Source organism: Crassostrea angulata, chromosome 1, assembly GCF_025612915.1.
Source record: "Crassostrea angulata isolate pt1a10 chromosome 1, ASM2561291v2, whole genome shotgun sequence".
Taxonomy (NCBI): Eukaryota; Metazoa; Mollusca; class Bivalvia; order Ostreida; family Ostreidae; genus Magallana; species Magallana angulata.
Genome location: NC_069111.1, coordinates 42,348,875 through 42,372,164, shown reverse-complemented (window position 1 = coordinate 42,372,164; position 23,290 = coordinate 42,348,875). Strand labels below are relative to the sequence as shown.

Below are 23,290 nucleotides of genomic sequence, written 5' to 3'. Positions count from 1 at the left end.
ATTAACAAGAGAAAGAAATCTAATACAACAATTAGAATTTTTTCATCTATGCAATTGATTTGAAACATAGTAATGTAAAAGACAAAAACAAAATTGGATGTCTTAGGTAAAATGGGTTTTGGGGGTAAGCGTGGTATGAATTGATTTTAGAGCTTTAATAGAATGTTAGTTGATACCCCCTCTCTCGAAAAAAAGATCGACCAAGACCACAAATTAAATTTACTTAACATTGACACAGTTTATATATTGAGATTATGCAATCAATCAATGATTGCAAGGTCTTCTGTGTACAGTTTTACTTCCTTGTATATATTATGACGTGCACGTCCAATCCACAGCATATTTTGTTCAAAATTGTTCTGTTGACCATTATTTCAATAACGGTTTTTTACATTCGATTTTTTTCATTGGCATACTTAGTTCCTTGTTGTCTTTTGTTTGTATACATTCATATTTGACTCAACTTTATGTAAACAGTATTTTGTAAAATGCGTCTTTAAAGGTACTTTCTAAAGAGCCGCCTGTGAAGTTGAGCAACAAATCTTAAACCAAAACATATCAGCAATTGAAGTATTGGGCCATGCTGGTAGTAAACTGTTCAGAGCATTTATTTAAAAAGTCTTTGTTCAGAAGACCAACACCCTCATTTCTAATACCAAATCCTGACGACGAAAAAATGCAACCAATTTATTTCCACTGTAAGTGTGCTGCAAAACAATCAAAATAAGATTTTTGCGAATATAAATAGATTTGATCCTTTTGACAAAACCAATCTTTTCATTACAACTTATTTTTTGATACACAAATAATTTTCAATTATAGCATAATAATTGTTCAAGAAGGTTTAAATAGTAATGCTTAGGTTTTGATATTTTATCCCCTCCAGAATGATAGGGGAGACATCAGTCGGCCAAAGAAGCACAATTTAAATATGAGTGTCTGTCTTACTTGTGTCATTTTAGTACCTCTTTATGCAACATATATTCTTTATAAAAGCTTAACGTCAATTGGTTAAATAAACTATGTGAACATTGTCATCTGTTGAAGATAAAAATCAATGGTTAATGTCAAGTTTAAATGGATGCCTTTAACAAAATGTGGAAGGGTAGGTTTTTATTATTAAAAAATAGGAAGTAGGGGAAGGGGTACATGTAAATGAAGTTGTACATATGATGCTTCTCGAGAGTATTTTAAATTACCAAATAAAATGAAAAAGTGTTTTCAAAATTGAAAATATTTTGATTAAAAATACTAACGTGGCTAATGCGGTTACCATGTTTATAAAAAACAAAAGAAAAAAAATCTGTCTTTTCATTGGAATATAGGGTTGTAGGTTAGTTTTCTGAAATGTATTTTGTATGAACTAGCCTACATCTTGTTTTTCGAATACATTCAGAAACATTTTGTTACTAAAACTATTTTCCATGTAAATACCAACAAGTATTTCAGATTTTTTTATAATTGTCATGGATTCACAAAATCAAAACATATCAAGAGTAGTACTTCTGTTTTCGATTATAGTCATTATACCAATAAATTAAATAACAGCAAATATTTCGTGTAAATAAAGATAACGCTAATGCACTTAAAATCTCACTTTTAATTGCCAAATTCATACAGCCTGTAGTGCTCTCGTGTGTATGTCAGATTAACCTCATTCTTTCGCGCCTATAGTTTTTGTTCTAGTTTAAATGATGACGTCCCTCCTCATTGTTCTTAACAAACCTGCCATTATACACTTAAATATGTTAAATTAATCTAATAAATGAGCAGCGAGACATATTAATGAAATACGATCTGTACCAGGGTTGTCTAAAAAGTCTGTGGACACAAGCTTTTTCATTCTGAATAACGACGCAATTTTAAGAAAAGTATTAAAATATTTTAATATAATTATACTATAATAAAACCAGAGCAATGTAAATTCTTACACCGGAATTATCTGTACATTGTCTATACAGGTCGTATGGTCCAGTTAACGTTGAATTTTAACGGTGTTTTTATACCGTCGTAGTCCTTTGTTTCCCAGAGTATGGTGTGTCATTGAGGGTACAATCGCACACTCCTTAAAAAATCTCCTGTACCACTTGTGGACAAGTCATCTCGATATGACTTTGATGTTTCCTGTTTCCTGCATTATTTGTTTCACTTCTATCGATGTTTAACTACAGTAGACACAGACTTTTATGGTGGTGCACTGTTCCGTGTGTCAGCCGACGTCGCTTTTTCTGGTGTTTAAAGACAGGCTCTTGTCGTCGAATCTTTTAAAAGACTTCTGCTTGCTCAAAAGCAGCTTTAAATGACGAAGGAAAATAACTTACACAATACTACACTGTTGCTACGTTAAAATTGAATATTATGATGTTTTGCCATTTTGAAAAAAAATATTTTAAATATGTATATCTAAAAGCTGAATCACCAAAATTGATCAATTCTTATACTGATCCTTGTGTATTTCCGCGACCCTTTAATATATTAATATTTGAGTTCAATTCTATTAAAAACATTAAAACCACTCTAGTTCGATTTAAAATTTTATGAAAAACATTTTGGTTTGTATTATGTATATATTACATCCATCTAAAAACGCGATAGTCCTCGCAGATTTTGGTCAGCTCTCGTATATTATGTTTAATATAAACATTTGACTTATAAGTAAAAAGTGTAAAATTTAAAACAAAACGCACACTGCAAATTGATCATAAGTAAAATATATGTTTGAACCAAGACAAACTTAGTCGAACCGATTTTTAAATATTTTGTTGGAATTTGATTTTACAAGGCAAGAGGTTTTTTTATATTCTTTTAAAATTATATAATAATTCATGATATCAAATAATGTAAGAGACATAAAAATAAAATAAAATTGAATAGTTACGTAACATAAAATGATGACCAGTTTCAAAGTCATTGCACAAACAGGCCGAAGACTGGCTCTTAAAATCATGCATTGAAAATAATGCATATTTAAACCTTCCGGGTAAATTCAAACGGGAAATCCCAAGCTTAAAAAATTTCTTCAGAGAATTACAAAGAATACGAAGTAAACAAAAACTTGTTTTATTCAACCAGATACTGTACCATTTTTCAAACGGTGATTGTTTAGGTACATCAAAACATTCAAACGTTTATATGTTGGTGACACATTTGAGAATTGAATTTCGTCGACACAATCAAATTTTGTTGTCGACGGAACTTTAAAGAAATATCGATATTGTTAAAGAATAATAGGAGTTCAAGCTAAATTATATCATGCAAACATTTTATCTTTGACTTGGTTTTGTTATAATAATGGAAAAAATTACATAAATATACTATTAAATAAAAATAATTTGAATTTTGACACAATAGCAGATATCAAACAGTTCATACGCAGTCCGTCGAAATTTGTATCAAACGTACATTTGAAGTTTCGTCTGATTTACGTTGTTTTCCTATACTGAATGGATCAGGACTGTATTTTTTTTTCATTAATTTTGTACCATAATTACAACATATAAATTACGTTATAAAACCCCTGCAAAGAAAGTTTAAGAATCGTCTTGGCATTTTGTCTGTACAGCCATGTCCGGTTCACTTCTTTATTATGGAGAAATATTATGATCTACTTCCGAAAAAGTTTGGATGTGTCATGATTTTGACCAAAGGTCATTTGTGCAAATGCATGTACAAGATCACTGGAAGAAAAAGCGCATAACATGTGTCCGCTCAATTCCTTTCTTAGAAAGAAACATCATAAGTTCTTACTTATCATAAAGATTATTTATGACCTGAGAATGTGTTATGATCTTTATACAAGTTCATTTGTGCATAGTTAAGGTCATAGTAAACAGTTACATAATTCCTGTTATTTATTGAAGATTAAACGATCAATTGACGTTCAAAAATCAAATTGTACTAAATTCAAACGCAAACACGATTAAATTTGTTTTTAATCCGGTTCGGTTATTTTTAATTGGGTTTGTTAAATCAAATATTATCCGGTTCAGCATCCTTTTTATTCCAATTGGTTAAAATACAAGCATCAACTGTAGAATTTTGAAGAAGAAATCTTATTAATCCTCAACAATTTGTTTACCCGGATAATAATTTTCCTTTCTCCCTTTTCTTTTCATTCTGGGAATAGTGGTAGTTTTGTTCAAAGGTATTTAATTTTTTTTTTTGATTACCAAGATAATTTGCAATACGATGGAGGCTAAATCATGGGACGGAGCATAATAATACCTACTTTTACTATTATATATCAAGAATATGTTATTATAATAAATAAACCTTTGAATAAGATTCACTTATAAAAGTACAATTTATCAAACAAGGTTCACTATTATACAATAAAGGTAAATGTATGTTACAAGCCAGGCTAGTATGTTATACAACATTGTAGTACAATGCCAAAGATAAAATTCCGTAGCACCCCCGCCAGGCCTCCATCTGTAAGTAAAAGGACGCATGCACGGAGATCCCTCGAAACCATGATTGCAACTCCGACGGGTTTGCTGAACGCAACTACTAATATCCTGCGAAGTGTATAGTAATCACATGGTCCTCAACATCCCCCAGTGTCCCCAGCCGAACAAACAAATATGTCAGGTACAACAGCAATTCCATCTTTTCCACAGCCATTAATTAGTGTGGGTGCATCACTTGATACTCATGTACCTAAGACAGTTAAAGATAAGAATATGAAAGGAGAATTTGTAGATTTGTCAACATTGTTGCAGTCAAGCACCAGCTTCAGAGGCCGAGCGACACAAATTTTCAATTAAGGATGGTCAATTGTCTATTGTACCAAACACACCTAAAACACATAAATTCAAATCCATAGAGAAGTGGACTGATGCTTTGCTGGTGTTGGCTAGCATTCATATTTCCTGACACATCGATCAAGCCCCACATTTGTTAAAATACATTAATACTATTTGAACAGGTGCATCACGCAATCCCAACAGCCAAGGTTGGATGTATTACGACAAACAATTTAGACTTCGGAAGGCCTGAATTATGGCTTATTTACATGGCCCCAACATTTAACAAACTTACTTCACAATCGAGGTGCTATGATTACAATTATAAGAGCCTTTGCGCTCGCCAGTCATGATTTTATGCCCACACATGTTTGTCTTGCTCTGGTTCTCACTCTAAGACATTGCAGATGCATACGTTTTGTTTTTGATTTAATAACATTAAATTTTATTTTATATATTTTTTGGAACAGTTTCCTTTTTGAAATTCATTTGCATAATTGTTGCAATGGTATTCTTAAGTCAAAAATTTCTTTTTAACAATTGTCTTACAATCATATATTTGTGGTTAGTATTTGCAATAATTCAAATGTTAACTTGTAATTTGTATTAATGATATGATTGTATGTTGGTTATAGATACTACTGTTGTTTACTACTGTATTTTCAGTTTACTATAAGTACTTTTAAAATAAACTAGGTATGGCACATCAAAGATTCAAGAACTCGCCATGGCTTATTTCATCTTCAGCTTGTGCTTCAACAGTGGATTGGACTCAGTGTTGGTAAATTGAATGGGAATGAACTATCTGTAAGCGAAATTTGCACCATAGCAGGATTTGTCACGTCTTTGACGTGGGCAACTGTTCCCAGAGCCTGCTCAAAGCTTGGGATTAGGTGGTCATCTGTTCCCAGGGTCCGCCTAACCTAACCATTAACCCGTCTTAGTCATATACATATATGATACATTATTGTTTATGCGTTTGATTACATTGACTATTTTCAATAATTGACGTTAACGAATGATTGCATTCATTATTGTTGATATGATATTGCTTGAACATTTGTTTGCATTAATTATCATGATTGATTGACATTGTTTGAACACTTGATTTCGTTTACTGTACACCCATATACCTGCTCACCAAGTGGGTTGCAGGTCGGTTGTTAAACTATTAGTAAATTTGTAAAATAAATAAGCCAATTGGTGTACTATATGTTCTGTTGTTGTGTTTTATAAATCTTTACCATCTATATGAACTTTAAAGAGAGAGTCATTAAACAATCAAAGTTAAAACAATGGTTAAATAATAGGCGAGATAAGTAAAATAGCCCAAAAATAAAAAAAAAATATTTCCATATATAAATTAAGAGGTTTAAACGACTCTGCTTAAGTGCAAGTACTTTTATCTAACGTATTTTCGAAGAATAAATACATTTAAATGTTTATTTGGATTATTTTGATTCGCTGATATCGGGCTTGCAGTTTTTCAGAAGTATTCCAAATGATAACTGTGCAAACGCATTGACAACGTAAGTAGAATTGTTTACTTTTATCTCATGTAAGCTTATAACAAACATAAACATGTACACCTATAAAAAGTTCATAAAATGTACGTCTTTATATTAATTGGTCTCAAATGTGCACTGAACATAAAATATTTAGTCCAAAAAAGCTTTTGAATTCCAAAAATTATATCTTTACATATTCTCTTAAATAACAATGAAAAAAAAATACGGTTTATGTCTTTTGTTTTATTAGTTAACTATGTAAGATGTGAAATATTTGAGATGTGATTGGTAAGCTAGTATAACATTTTTTTGTTTTTAAGATAACATTGCTTAATCATTTTATATCAAAATATTAGAAAATGTAAGGTAGACATTTTTATTGTTTAATTAAAAACGAAAACAGGATGCTTGGGGTCAAGTTATCGCGCTGCAATGAAAAATAAATATTTATCCTTTTAAAATAGTAAAGTAAGAAAACGAAACTGTTTTCGATATCAGTTATTCAATCCCTGATTTTTAACATTATAAAGAATATAATTTAAACCTGCGGAAATAGGAAGACCCTTTAAAAAATTAACAGTACAGAAAAAGCAAATTGAGAAATAGAATACCAGTATTAATATCATATAATAATACAAATATGACAGTAGAAATGCCACATACGTTTTTTAACTGGTAGGGGGGGGGGGGGCTCAGACAAAAAAAATCTTCCAAAAGTCATGAAAATCGTAATTCTAATTCGGGGGGGGGGGGGTAAGGATAGCGTAGAATAACTTTAATTTCTCTGTTAATTTCCTTCCTTTACATGCTCCCAAAAATTGGGGAGGCAACTCCGTGATAATTTACTTTTTGAAATGTTTGAATTTACCTATTTTTTAAAAAAATATAAAGTTTTAATAAATTGAAAGGATATTGACAATAAGAAGCTGTGTAGCAACCTCTAATGATACAACGTCCACTAATGATACAATGTTTCATTAGTGGTCAGGATGTTGACCACTAATGATATAATTTTATCATTAACGAACAACCTAACCGTCCGCTAATGATATAATTTCAGATTTGTATATATATATATATATATATATATCTAAGATATGTAGATAAATAAAGCCTTGGTACGGCAAAAAATACTTAAATAAATAAAACAGAATGCGACAGTCCAAATTAAATAAATTGTTTACTGTTAGCGCTTTCAGCCATGTCGGCTCTTCAGACAGTTATACAAAATTAAAAACGTTGTTTGTAACGTTGTCAATGACGTCGTGTTTTTAAAGTTCATTATGACGTCACAATGTACATCAAGGTAGCGATGGCGTGAACTTTATCAACGCCGTTAAGCAATGCATAGACTTAGGGCGCTTTCCATTTACGTTGCCTCGCCGGCGACGTTATCGGGAAACGGCGACGTTAATGGAACGGTTGCCAACGTCACAATGATCCAACGATGACTATTACAGCTTAAAACTGATACCTATCTTAAAATTTGATCCAAAAATGTTGGCTATTTGCAGTTTTAATGTATTTCAATGTAGTACGACAAATTGTAGTTTTAGAAATACTAGTTTTGTAGAATATGATAACATCGACGCCATATTGTTTCCTAATCAGCAACGGTATATTGCGTTGCCACAATCGCTCGCCGGCGACGCGCGTTCCAGCAATCGGCGACGAAGGCAACACCGGCAAATCCGGCGATGCCGTTTAAATGGAAAGCACCCATATAATACAATACATATAAAAAATTATATATATGATAAATCTATTTTCGATTAAGTTTCGGGTTAAATATTTTAATAAAATAGTCCTCTTTTGTCGTTCGGGCGATTTCATTTGAATTCCACATTTTGTAAAACGGAAATATTTTAAATGTTCCCTTTCCGCACTTCGCAAAATGTTCCGAACATGGAGTGTTTCTCACTGTTTCGTCCTTTATTTATTGTTTGTGGACTCTCACTCGGGCGTTGAGCTGGTTAGTCTGGCCAATATAATTTTCTCCACATGTTGGACAAATCGCACAATATATCAAATTAGACGGTTTGCAGTTCATTGGGGCATTAGGTTTTAAAATTTGGCCGCTTTTTAATATTATTCCTTCTCCCTCCTGTATAAGGTCACATGTTCCACATCGGGGGTCGCCGCACTTTTTGATGGAAATAGTATTGCTGGACGAGAACTTTGCTTTGGAGAGAATTTTCCTCAGATTCGGCGCTTGTCTTCTGCTGTTTTTGATAGATGATTGGTTTAACAGTTTTTTCATATTTTCTGATTGTTCTAATATTGGAAAAAAACGTTTTGCTGATTTAAAATATTATGGTTACACGGATTATGTGTAGTTACAAACGGAATTTTCTCATCTTGTTTCTCCTCCTTAAGGCGGGTCCTTCTAAGTTGTGCTAAAGGAATATCCATAGCCCGGTTAATTCCGTCATTAATAAGTTCCACGGGGTAATTCTGTCGTCTAAGGTGTTGTTTTAACTCTTGAAGCCTTTGTAGGCGAAGAGAAGGATGAGTCACAATAGTATATACACGCCGTGCCATGTTGTATGGAATATTCCTTTTTGTGTGAGACGGATGCCATGAATGAAAATCCAAGTATTGATGGGAATCTGTTTCTTTGCTAAATAAATCAGTAATGATATTCTCGCCGTTTTTGATAATAAGAATAGCTATATATATATATATATATATATATATATATATATATATATATATATATATATATATATATATATATATATATATATATATATATATATATATATATATGGGTTTGTTAATTATAGATTAGAACAACAAGGAATATCAATTAAAGTTGGTTGAATTAAAACTACTTAAACAAAAGGGATCATGTCGTTGTAACAAAGAATATTAGCCCAAGTTAAAAATTGGCCTGCATTTCATTTTTCAACATTGATTATTGATTCGGGGAGGGGTTGGGGGGCATTTTAACGTTGAAAACTGAGACCAAAAGTCGTGAAATGTATACCCGGATTTCATTTTTCAATATTGATTATTGATTTGGGATATTGGGGGGCGGGGGGGGGGGGGCTTTTCTAACGTTAAAACTGCGACCAAACGTCATTTTTCAACAGCTCAAAAAAGGTTTTTTTCTAATCTCTGATGACCTCACACGTTGTATTTTGTATCTGATAAAAAATTTCAGCTCCATGGTTTTAATTCCTAATATTGTCCGATATTCATGCCGATATGGATTTTTGTTTTTGTTTGTTTTTGTTTGGGTTTTTTTCCCGATAGCAACAGTTTGTTATTAAGACTAAGAACTCTATCTCTTGTTGTTAAACTGTGTAGATAGAGCTAAAAGGAATATATGTCAAACAACATCGTCTCAAGCCATGGTCCGGTGTCCGTTTTTATATATCTCTCTCCACCATGATCGTTCATGTTGACCGTGGTTTGCTAAGATTGTCAAACCAATACCGGCCGTTTATGTAATATTTCCGGTAAATGGCTTCAACTTTAATTTATTTTGAGAAGTCATGATAATTAACTAACAGCACAATAATGAGCAGTTTTCATATGTTTATCAGACAAGTCGCGATCAGTGATTATTTAATTAATTCAACTTAACAATAACTTTTCTTAAACTTGCAACATTAACAAAATTATGAATAATAAGCTACTGATCTTGATTTGACAGAAAAAAATATTGTGTTCAATACAGATACAAACACTACACAGAAACTTTTTCGTGGGTGTGTTTAGGGAGTATTGGACATTTATGACGCATTCGCCGGCGTAACGAGGAATCTTGACCAGGGTTGAAATTTGACCCGGATATCATTTTTCAACGTTGAAAAATTGATACCAAAAGTCGTGAAATTATACCTGGGGTCAGTTTTCAACAGCTTGAAAAATATTTTTCAAACTTCTAATGACATCGACACGTTGAAAACTGACCCTGTTGAAAATTGACTCCGACTTCCGAGTTTTGAACTGTCTTTGAACAGAAGTGTAACTTGCTCTTCACAGTTTAATTGTACATGTGTGTACTTAAAAGTTTCGGTTTCAAAACTTTAACTCTTTCATACTATCCGCTATATTTCCTGTCTTGGGTAATTTGACATTTCAAAGGTTGATTTTTCTGACTTAAATCATTTAATATTTCATTTGACTGAAAACATGGTATGTAGCAACCTCTATTATTATACTTTCATGTTGAATACTGAAATCTGATTGGTTTAGACGCAGCTGCTAATTTGTTCTATTACCCTCAGCGTTAGCAACACACTTGGCGACGGGTAACACAACGAATTGTTACATGCGCGTAAATTATGCGCGTACAGTTTGCGGTAGAATTCACGTCTTTCTATACAAAAGCAGTAAAAATTTCTCTAAAATTAAGACATTCAGTATAATAAAATAAATAGTGCCTATTTGGGAGGATAACAGTTGAAATTGACAACCCTCGAAAACCATTGTCAACCTCCGCTTCGCGTCGGTTGACAATGGTTTTCTCGGGATGTCAATTTCTCGGGATGTCAATTTCAACTCTCCAAAACAGGCACTATTTATATGATGATACACCGTCCACTAACGACATAATGTTGCATTAGTGGACAGAATGTTGACCACTAATGATATAATTTTATCAAACCCGGGTCAATTTTCAACCCTGGTTAACATCTTTTGTTACACCGACATAATCACCATTGTTGAAGTAGTTGTAATTCAACCAACATTAATTCATATTCTTTGTTGTTCTAATGTATAATTAACAAACCAACATATTCAACTTAACAACAAATTAGTGTTTCAATTGTGCTACAGACCATAATAGCAAATAGTCTTGTGTTGTCTATGGCTTAATTTTAAAATTCTTCAGAAATATTTTTTTAGAAGCTAATCACTTTGAGTTTAATATACCCGGTAATCATTTTTGGTACAAGTTAACTATATCTGGTCAATCACTCACTTCCTGTCAGCCTTACTGACCAGTCCGGTCTCACTTTGTCAATCGTCTTCAATCTTGTTAGATGCGTGCCTCGAACCACTAAGTAAGTCTGTTTTATTGAAGTAATTGCTCAAATTTTTTAGTATTAAATTGTATTTTTGAAGTATAGTTACAGATGGAAATTTATTTTACAGATAAAACATTCTTAAAAGTATGGCACACCATTATGGTCGTAAAAGTAATTTACAGTTTAAAGTTATAAAGTAAGATTCTATATTTTCCTATTTAGTAATTTGTTATTTCTATTTGTTGTAGTTTTTTACCAATATTATTCATGACGGCAACGTTTCCACACAAAATAAAATCTGAAACCCGTGTGACTTTTGTTTGCGTTGTGCAAGGTTAGCTATCTGCCTGCACCAGGCAGAATAAGTCTTATGAATTGGACCTCTTTTTATGTTAATAAAATCCCGCTAAAAGTTTGCAATAATTTTTTAATATCGTAAAATTGCTTTTCTTCAAACTTTCTTCAACTAAAAATATTTAGCACTACTCCTCTTTGATTAATGATAATCAATTTGGATCTTCAAGTAAACAGACGAAGTCATAAATTGTATTTATTTTGTCTGTATACGACTATTTCAGTTCAAGTAAAAAGACAAAATATCAGGGGCAATGTCAGAATGGTGTATTTTACAATAAAGGACTATATACATGTATATGATCAAATAACTGCCCCCCCCCCCCAATTTTAACCAATTCTTATGCAGTATCGTATGAAAATCAAATCTTTATCCAACGTTATACAGAGGTTGTTTAACATATAAGACTCAACATTAGCCACCATTGTCCATGACCTCTCCATCGATGACGTCACTTAAGTATTTTTTTCCAAATGTAAATATCGTCATTTTTCCTTGATACTTTGCTTTTGTAAGTATATAGCTCAGGTATAATCAAGTATGATTTAAAATTTCGAATGTAGATAGATAGATAGATAGATAGATAGATAGATAGATAGATAGATATATCATATTATATCATTAAAGGTTGCAAATCCATCCACTAATGCAATTGAAAATGTGTGCAAATGTGTATCATTAGTGGTCAAGGTAGTCCCATCTTCGCTAGCCAAGGGTTTTCGGTCCGTTTAGCTCCCCATAAACCCTTGGCGGATTTCATTACGAAAACTCGGTGATGTGGTGGCGCTATCTAGCGAGAAACTTGAGTTGCGCCCCTTGCATATTAACATTTTAATCGAATTAAACAATGGGTTATATACTCATCATGACATTAATACAACTTGAAAACATGTTGACTACCGAATGTCGGAGCATAATTAACGATTTTATTAAATACGAATTAAGTTATAATCTAGGGAAAGTACGGGATGTTTTGTTCATAGTGTTTTGTAAGGACCTGTATCGGGAGTGAAAAAGTCGATTTATATGAAAGCTTTCATGCCATAAAACCAGGTATCGTTGTCGTGAATATTGCGGACCAAAGAAATTAAATAAAACTCAGCTCATTGAACCCTTAAAAGCAATAACCAGAAGCAGGAACGTATATACTAACGATATATGCAACTTCTACATTCGCCATGTTTACTTCCCATGCTGTCACTCGAGCCTTGACAAGTTTGTATAACTATGTTCAATCGCAATAAAATATATAGGTTTTTAAAGCGATCTGGTTAGACCATCGTTGGGGAGGCATTGTACTCGAGAACTTGTGTCTCAACTTGTTAAAAGCACCGAATGTTTTACCATAGATCACACATGTCTTTTCTTTTAAAGTTTATATTTACAAGCCCTGCGATTGGATCTGCTACTCACAGCTGCAGCCAATCATAAAACGGAGCTTGTCACCGAGTTTTCGTAATGAAATCCGCCAAGGGTTTATGGGGAGCAAAGTGGACCGAAAACCCTTGGCTAGCGAAGATGAGGTAGTCCTTATTTCTCACTTTTTTCCATATCATTAGAGGTTACGGTTTTTTACCGCTAATGATATAAATCTTAAATTATATCATTAGCGGACGGTTAGGTTGTTCGTTAATGATAAAATTATATCATTAGTGGTCAACATCCTGAGCACTAATGCAACATTATATCATTAGTGGACGTTGTATCATTAGAGGTTGCTACAAAGCTGTTTAAGCTATGATAACTTTTTGTTTATGGTTTTAAAAAAATGGAATATAGAGTTGAATAAGAAGTATTTATTTTTCATTATATGTTTTGTTAAAACACACATCTACAGTGTTTGTTAATTACTAAAAATATAAAATAAAACATCGTATTAGCAATACGTTGTCGACATACAAATTACTGATTTATATGTACCATTTTCGATGTAACTTAAACGAATTTTGATATCAAAAAATAATATAAAACAAATATTAAAAATCATATGAATATTTGACTGAAAGAAGACATCTTTCAAAATCAAGGATTCGCTAATTTTCATATTGTTCCTAGTGTGTTAAATACGAGCCTACAACAAGATGCATATATACATGTACACATTCATATTAGAAATGCACTAAGCATATATCATATTCTTTGGAGACACAAATTTACGAACAGAAACATTGAAAACAACTCATTTGTATGATTAAATACATGTACATCTACACTGTTCATTTTGTATTATCATCTGGTCACATTAACATTTCCTATTATTTAAAGTTAACTTATGAAAAAATGGTGTATTTATGAATATACTGTAGAAGAAAGAATGTTCGACCAACAATTGCAAGAAACCACCGTCTCAACTAGGACAGGAAGCTTCTTTTAATTTAAAATATCAATAATTTATGATATGATAGAAAAATCTTCAGTTGCAAAAAAGAAATTAAATTCTATATTTATATGATATATACAGCGTGAAACCTTTTAATACATGAGGATATTACAACGTTTCTATTATCTTAATAAAATTTCGTATTTTGTCACTTATAGTAACACGTACTGCTTTCAAATTCACATCCTTTGAGTTTGTCATCCCAAAAAAGAGTTATATTTAATCTGGGATTAATACAGATTCTTTTTGATAAATATCCATATTCACAACTGACATAACCTTTACATGTCTCACAGGACTGATAGTCCCCACGACACATGAAAGTACAGTCCTTTACACATTCACCATTTGTAGCGTTCCGGCACTGTCCTGAATTCGATGAATATTCACTACTTGTGTAAGCTAAAGAAGTTAATATTTATTATTACAACTGATTAAAATGAACGCTAAGGATAAAACAAAAAGTTCACACACACACACACACACACACACACACTCTCTCTCTCTCTCTCTCTCTCTCTCTCTCTCTCTCTCTCTCTCTCTCTCTCTCTCTCTCTCTCTCTCAATAATATGAACATACCTGGGGACCTCTGGGTTGTGAAATCATTTTTCATGTTAACATTATTGTTGGTTTCTTTCATTGGTGACTTCATGGACTCTATCGACTGTTTAATTGAATTAAGCTTGTCTAATACAATACCGAGGGTTTTGTTAATTTCATTGTTACCTGAAAAAAAATAATTATATATATATATATATATATATATATATATATATATATATATATATATATATATATATATATATATATATATATATATATACTAAATGTAAACATTCAAATTTGAGTAAACATGTTTTCCTAAATTTTTGAATAACCAGTTTAAGATTAAAATCGGGGGTATAAGTCACTAGGTCAGTTTTTTTCACCGTTTAAATTAAACTAAAACTAAAATTACGGTACCTCACAACACCTACACTTATATTTTTTAAGACACTACGTCACAAGATAGCGATTTAAATGTTTTGTTACACTGTTATATCGTTCTATTGGGTTTTATATCGTCGTAGCTCAGTGGTTAAAGTATTTGGCTTCTGAGCCGCAGATCATGAGTTCGAATCTGCATGGAGCTTTTGTTCATGTTAACTGAATTATTATTTTGAAAATATAAATTTCACCCAAAATTAAACATTTTTTTGCCTATTAGTCTTAAATATTTTTTATCCATTATGATATCTATCATAATCAAATAATTTTCTGCTGATTTGAGAAAATATTTCACGGTGTAGTGAGCAACCTTAATTCAAAATTAATTGGTCGTTTATTTTCAAAATACGATATAATCGTTTCAAGAGGGATGGTCCTGATTTTTGTCAAAATTTAATTTTTCTGTTTTAATGTGTCCAATGCTTCAGTAACGTATTTCTTATGGTCAATCAAAATTTGAAGGTCAGTTGTTAAGTTATTGTTGGATGCAGAGCTCACAATTCTTTGTTATATAAAAAAGCCTAAGTTGTGTTATTTCTTTACATTTTGAATTTTCTAGGCTTAGACCTAAGATGAATGTGACAATTCCAAGGAACGGTTTATTGAACGAATTAAAACAAAAACATGGCACGGGCCGTGTTTAAATAACAAAGAATTGTGATCTCTGTATCCAACGTATAACTCGACAACTGACGTTCAGATTTTGGTTGAGGGTTAAAAATGCCTTTCTGAAGCATTGAAAAAATATCACAACCGGAAAAATACATTTTTATCAAAATTGTAACCATGCCCTTTTAATATGGTAATACACTAAAAAACGGTACAATGTAGACTAGCATTTAAAATTTGGGGGATTTTTCAAATACAATTTAGGAGGGGGTTGTTCTTAGATATGACTGTTCTGAGTTATATATATGAATATGAATTGTTGCATGAAAATTTAGGTGGGTGTTAATTTATTTCTAAAAGCTGAACACAAGTCGTTGTCGGAGTTCACCGGGTTGTTCCTCTTTTCCCGCCGCTATCACTACAAACTTCTGATAAGAACCACTGTCTTTTTAACAGTTTGAAGTCTTTCACTGTACAAGTCTCAATTGTGTAAAAGTACTGCTTACATGGTCATGTTACACATTAATGATTCAATTCTTTATTTTAAGCAGTTTTTTAAGCTAGGAGAAAAGAAACATCAAATATGTAAGTCAAGTTTTTGCAAACAAACAGAAAATGCACTTAAAAAGCGAAATATATGAACGTAAGGCACCGGCCATAATTTCAAGGTGTGCAATTCGATAAAAAGAAACTGAAGGGATGTTATACCCGTGTGTTGGTGCCTATTTATGAATCGTATTCAGCTTTGATAAAAAAAAATTAAATATACAAAATAATATTCCATTAAATTATATTGTGGGTCAATTACAAAAATCTCTAAATGCTGGCTTGAATTGTGTAATATTTTTATCTATTTTTATCAAAAAGATTTTGATGTTCATCGATGTTAAATATATCAGCAAAAAATGCATTTAAGTTTTACGCACAATTTTAGACCTGCAACTAAAACGTCAACAAAACTCATCTATACATGTTTCATTGTGTATGAATATATGTTAAAAACTGGAATCGAGACATTGTAGGATAATTAAAGTAAATATGTTTTTACCATCTCTCTGTGCTTCCATACTATTGGTAATCTGGTTAAGCTGGCTATTTTGGTAATAAACAGTGGATATCGCTATGACAGCCGAGATACCGAGAATGATGAGTATCCAGAGAAGGTACTTGCATATTTTCTTCAAAGAACAAGGTTTCTATTTTAGCTAGGAAAGAAATATATTTTATCTCTCTTTTTTACCGTTGACATTCCAAAAAGAAGCTTTTGAAAATTTTCTATGAACGAGAAAAAACTTACTTTTGATCTGGGCTTATAATCTTTTGTGGCTAAAGAATATTGGCTAGTGTCATCTGTCAGACCCGAGGAAGGTGTGGGGGGTAACTGTAATCAAAGTAAATACTCATTTCAAAAGTGAAAGTTGTCGGTATTTTTATGCATTTTGTTTACGACCATAATGTACATTTTACGAATGTACCTTTTAATTTTTTTTTAAATTTTACACATTCTGTATCATTTTCCCTTGATAGCAATCGATCATGTTATGTACTAGTTTATACTTTGATATAAATTCCTTCATAAACTAAGAAAATTCACGCTTATTTAATACCACATTTGAGAAAGGTTTGAAGTTACGTACAGAGCGAAAATTTAAAGGCTTATAATCCTTTACGTCCAAAGAATATTGGCTAGTGTCATCTGTCAGACTCGAGTAAGGTGTAGGGGGTAACTGTAATCAAAGTAAATACTCATTTCAAAAGTGAAAGTTGTCGGTATTTTTATGCATTTTGTTTACGACCATAATGTACATTTTATGAATGTACCTTTTAATTTTTTTTTAATTAAAAAACACATTCTGTATCATTTTCCCTTGATGGCTATCGATCACGTTATGTACTAGTTTATACTTTGATATAAATTCGTTCATAAACTAAGAAAATTCACGCTTATTTAATACCACATTTGAGAAAAGTTTGAAGTTACGTACAGAGCGAAAATTTAAATTACAAATAAAAAAAATAAGTTATAATATTAATTAAGAAAAATTTACAAATTTAAATCTAAACTTGAAGTTTTAATTAAAGATAAATCAAATCAGGTCGGTGTATTTAATTTAGAATGTTAATTAATTAAAATAAACAGTTTGTAAATTAATTGTCCAATGTAGACGTACTTGTATCACTGACACATACATATGTCTGATAAAAACACCCCAGAAAAAGAGGTTGAAACACTTAAATTCAGTTTTTATTGGAGAAATTTTGTCTCAATTATATAATTTAAACTAAATGGTTCGAAATCAAACAAGATTAAGAAACTCGCCCTCTTTTTGAGGCACGTTGCATCGGAAGGGGGCAAAATTTTAAAAACAGACATTATATTACATTAACGTAAAGAAAATTAAATGCTTTAAGACTTCCAGATTTGGTACTTATAGAAATATAAAGGCGTGTTAGAATTTATAAAAAGTGCTACGAGTCTATATTTCTAATATGCCGAGAATGAAATTACTATAATAAGAGTTATAAGTCCCACACCTTCTCTCTCCAACGGCTAGGAATTTCAAGTTTACAGAAGAAAAACTTTCTTTAAATATTTGTGCATTCGGTTATCACTTTCCACGCTTCATACCCTCTCCTTATGGATTAAAATTTTCAAAGATTGGGGATATGGTGTTTTTAATAGAAATTACTTCAGGCATGTCTGTGTTTGTCCCTTCCCTAAACTCAAACACGAAGATGTGTGTCAATATTTCTGATATGCAGAGTAAAAGAAATATCGTTACGTATAATTCAGCATATCATGAATGAAAAAAACCTCACCTTGACTTCTCGTGATGTTTCTTGCACGCTCCCTACAAAAACGTATGAAGTATTCTACAAGGAACAAATTTTCGGAGTTATCGGCAAATTTACCGCAAGATACATCATCAATTATCAGTACTTATAACTATAATAAGTGTAATAAAAAAACATTACCAATTGCTTTGTGGTTACCGAAGGTCCGTAATGATTGGATAAGCTAGAGTCTCCTTTTTCTAAAATATTCTACAAAAAGGAAAATATAAGTATTTATTAAGATAAGAATATAACATAAACTCACATTGATCTACATTGATTTTTTTGTATTTGAGATAAAAATACTAAAGGTGTAACCTACGAACAGAAAATAAATAAACATTCAGTTTGCAAAAAAAAATAAAAAAAATCATACACGCTTCATTTCAGATTTATTTATAACATATAATACACTTCAAGATTAAAGCTTGAATACACTCACTGGTTGTGGAAGAAAGGTACTGCTATGCTACAATGTAAAATGGCATTAAGAAATGCACGAATAAAGTTCAGAAATTAAGAGAGGAATTACTTTGCAAATAGTTTTTTGTTAAATTAAAGTTTAAATTGAATAATTTTCCATAAAAATGGAATCTTGCCAATCGATTTTCATGACGGACAAAACAGCTTGGCTGTCCTATAGATTCTTTAAACTATAGTTATTGAGAAATATTGTAAATCATTTCTAAATCTTAAATTAAAGTTTCAATTTTTATAAACTACATTGAAGCAAAAATTAAATTCTATAAATCGTTTATGGAATGGTTTCCAAACGAAATATTGACATAAAAGAGATTTTGTCTTTAAACAAGTTGATATAATGCCCATGTAATTAATTCCAATTTGTTTTTAGTTGAAGTAAATAACTATTCTAAATAATACGATAACAAGGTGAATTCTTTTATGAAAATTCAAAAAATTAATGTGGCTTAAAGTTTTAAGTCTAATATGAACGCCACTGCCTTGCATTTTCTAAACATTACCATACCAAGAACCCTACTGCAATAAAAAGCATATAACAAAAGCGTCGTTTAATAAAACGGAGATATTCTGAACTGCCAAAGTGAATTTTTTAAAATGTTTTGCTATAAAGTACCGATTTCTGCACTCGGTCAGAATTTCCAGGGTTGTCACATTCATTAGAATTCTGAGAAACACCGGTGATCGTTCCTTGTGTATTCTGTCAACATGAAAACAAACACCATTGTTAATACCTTAAGGATAATATTACACGTTGGCCTTATATTGAATTGAGTTTGTGAGTACTCTGGTTCGTCTGCACCATTTACAAAGTGTGTATAGGTCTCCATAACAATATTATTAGTTACATGGTTTGTAGTTGACCTAATATAGTTTATACATGGTCAGTAAAGTTCATGTGGAATTTTCTGACCATGTATAAACTATATTAGGTCAACCTCAAACCATGTAACGATTATATCTTACCAACTGTCTTTTTTAATGAAAAGTAAATAAAACTATGGAAATCAAGCTTTTATAATGATATTACAAGTTTCAATTTGAATACAAAACCTGACGTCATAATGCTCTAAAATGACGTCATGATGCTCGAAGGGGGTACTATTTTCTACTGACTATGTATGGAATATAAATAGTCTCTACGTGACTGCTGTAAGCCAATGATTTTCTTACAATTTAGCAGGAGTAAGATATATTATTATGCACCTGTCAAATTGAATCAATGGCTAAACGTGTGAAGATCTCCAAAGTTCACTCTTACACTGAGCTTTGCATTATAAAAAAGTAAACTGTTGTTTCAGCCTGCCTCATGGGTCTGGCCTGGGGTCTAATTTTGGATTTCGTGCGACTGTGATGTTGGTGATGACATTGAAAAGCAATATATCAAAACGATACACTTTGTTTGAAAACTTTTAAGACAAAATATTCGACATATTGAAATGAACATTCAGGTACGTCAAACACGAACGACGGTTCTATTTCACAGATCTAGTGGCTTCAAGCGTAAGTTTCTATATTTACATTTTCTAGTGTCTTTGTCAGTGATAACACAACGTATATATCGTTTTTGTACTATATAACCCATAACTTCAAATAACGCCAAAATTGAGACGCCAGCGGGGTTTGCTTAATTATTTTTTTAATTTAATCGTACGATGGCTTAAAATCATTTAAATATAAGTAATAAGGAATCATTCTTTGAATATTATGAAGTGATAATATTTAATTTCGGTCGGGGCGTAATCAAATCTATCATAAAGCCCTTTGGGCTATATTTGTTTAATCATGCCCCGACTAAAATTATCACCTCATAATACTCAAAGAATGATTTCTTATTTTCTTAAATTTTACCTTAACTACTGATTTTTTCTGTAATAAAAATACAAGTCAAATTTTGAATTCATATTTAAATGAATTTTTGATGGAAAATTCATCAAAAAAGTTATAGTCATGCTGTTAAAACTGAAAAAAATTCAGTGTCTTATGACGTACGTTGTCCGGGCACAATCCGTGTTTGCATGATAAAAATAATGTAATTACAATATACCAATAACAATTAAATTGTAATGTTGATATAGGCAATGCAATGTTTAATCTTTTATAGGTGGCAATTACATTCGATATGTGAATGGAGCATAAAGTCTTTGGTGTTGTAAAGGTATTGATATAATATGTGTAATTAAAGAAAATTGACGATGACTACAGACAAAGTAAATGTAAATGAATTTAGTCCTTACACACCTACCTCTGGCAATTTTTCATATGTAGAATCTGAGAGTTCTACATAATCAGGATGCGACCCATTCTATGGAAATATAACATTCAAAGTAATCAAACAAACAGAATAAATAAGCCTATTTTTATTTCTTGATTAGATCTATGACTTATGTCTTTAAAGAAATCCTTATATGAAGCATTTGTTATTCATGAAAAGAAGTTGGAATACATACTCCTACACTTTGTTTATCACATGTTTGCTACATACGTAGCTTATTTACCAACTCTAACAAATTGAAGATCAAAGAAACGAGAAATATCTCACAATAAAATGACGGGAAAATTCATCACTTCTTTTTTCAATTTTATTCGAACATTAGATTTTAAATTAATTTGTCCATTACAAATTTCCATACAATTTATTAGGTTTTTTTTCAATTTTATAATCGATTCTTCAGTGAAGTTTATTTCAAAATTTTTGGTAAGATAAGGTTTATAAACACTTACCCGGAATGCAACATAAAGCAGAATTTAACAGTAAAGCAATTTTTTTCTTACATACAATCAACAACCTTAAAAGCAGCCGATTGTGATTAACTCAATGTTAAGAAAATGCAAAAGTCTTACCATGTTGCAGGGTTTCCTTCAAGTGTGTCGATTTTCTCGACTAGACATTTAAATACATCTCGAGAGTTATTTTTAGCTGCTTATTTTTTGTATCATAACTAGGTTTGGCGTGTCTTAAAGGGGCATGGTCACGATTTTGGTCAAAAATTACTTTTTCGATTTTAATGTTTACAATGCTTTAGTAAGGCATTTTTAAAAGGCAACCAAAATTTGAGTGTCATTTGATGAGTTATAAGCGAGTTACAGAGCTTACAATTCTTCGCTACGTAAAAAAAGCGTTTGTTTGTACATTTCGAATGTTGAAGGGAAAACTCCAGTTTTAGACCTAAAATAAATGTTTAATCGTTTGGAACTGTTTATTTATGCTTTAAATGAATAATAAGATAGACAAACCACCTTAAAAAAGATTTTTTACTGGTATATTGAACCTATGTAAACAAATACAGGGCACGAGCCTTGTTTACATGACGAAGAATTGTGAGCCATGTATCTTGCTTAAAACTCAACGACTGGCATCCAAATTTCATTTGATCATTAAAAATGCATTCCTAAAGCATTGCAAATAATAAAAACAGAAAAATAAAATTTGACCAAAATCGTGACCATGCCCCTTTAAGGTTAACCTTAAAAACTTGACATAATTCCCGTATGGGTTAAAACAAACTCAGTGTGTATCAATCTGATTAATTATGTCTGTCTGTCTGTCTGTCTGTCCGTCCGTATGTCCGTCTGTCTGTTTGTCTTTCTGTCCCCCCGACCGCCTGTTTGTCGGTCTGTGGACATAATTCAGTTCAAAATATAAATTCAAAATGTTTATTTCAATCAATTGGAAACAAAGCAAACTCAGATATAATTGGTCGATTTGAGATTTATTCTGACATTTTTATATTCATTATATATTTCTTCATTGACTAAAGATTTTCCCTATATATTCTTATGTAAAAATTTGCCCCCCCCCCCAATTGTGACCCCAGCCTCTCCCCGGGGACCATGATTTAAACAAAACTGAATTTACACTATCTGAAGCTTCCATACAAGTTTCAACTTTTCAAGCATAATAGTTTTTAAAAAGAAGATTTTTAAAGATTTTATCTATGCATTTAATTCGTATGTAAAATTTGATCCCCCATTGTCGCCCCAACCTACCTCCGGGGATCATAATTTTAACAAATGTGAGTTCACACTACCTGAGGATGTGCTTCCACACAAGCTCCAGTCTTTTTTTTTTACCATATTGTATCTGAAAAGAAAATATTTGAAAAATAATAATTTTTTTTGAAAGTTCTTTGTTATATCTCCGTTAACGAATGTATGGCCCGTCATTTAAAACACATTGAATTCCATTTACGCAGTGATGCTTTGTGCCAAGTTTGGTTGAAATCGGCCCAGTGGTTCTTGAGAAGATGAAAATGTGAAAAGTTTAGGACGACGCCAGCGACAACAACAACAACGACGACAGACAACGGATACCTTCGGCTCAGGTGAGCTAAAAACGCAACCTATGTGATCATAAACAGGTGTAGCTTGTTTCTTGAATGTAGTAGGTACTCAGAAAAACGTTGAT

General features: G+C 31.7%; 1 protein-coding gene across 6 annotated transcripts; it reads right to left on the bottom strand.

Annotated features, from left to right (window-relative positions):
* Positions 1–7,373: 7,373 nt before the first annotated feature.
* Positions 7,374–22,904, bottom strand: LOC128176735 (uncharacterized). 6 transcript variants are annotated; one of them, XM_052843599.1, is made up of 11 exons: positions 21,727–22,902; positions 21,128–21,187; positions 19,499–19,582; positions 18,845–18,871; positions 18,544–18,612; positions 18,388–18,441; positions 17,205–17,294; positions 16,865–16,948; positions 16,616–16,763; positions 14,551–14,697; positions 7,374–8,873 (listed from the first exon to the last, which is right to left on the bottom strand). In XM_052843599.1, the coding sequence occupies exons 1-11, from the start codon at positions 21,727–21,729 to the stop codon at positions 8,767–8,769; spliced, it is 873 nt and encodes a 290-aa protein (XP_052699559.1). In that variant the 5' UTR covers positions 21,730–22,902; the 3' UTR covers positions 7,374–8,766. The 6 variants fall into 6 exon arrangements, with proteins under 6 accessions (XP_052699559.1, XP_052699250.1, XP_052699325.1 ...); XM_052843290.1 differs by lacking the exon at positions 7,374–8,873 and adding an exon at positions 13,372–14,372 and having other exon boundaries at positions 21,727–22,900; XM_052843365.1 differs by lacking the exon at positions 7,374–8,873 and adding an exon at positions 13,372–14,372 and having other exon boundaries at positions 16,616–16,745; positions 21,727–22,896.
* Positions 22,905–23,290: the final 386 nt, after the last annotated feature.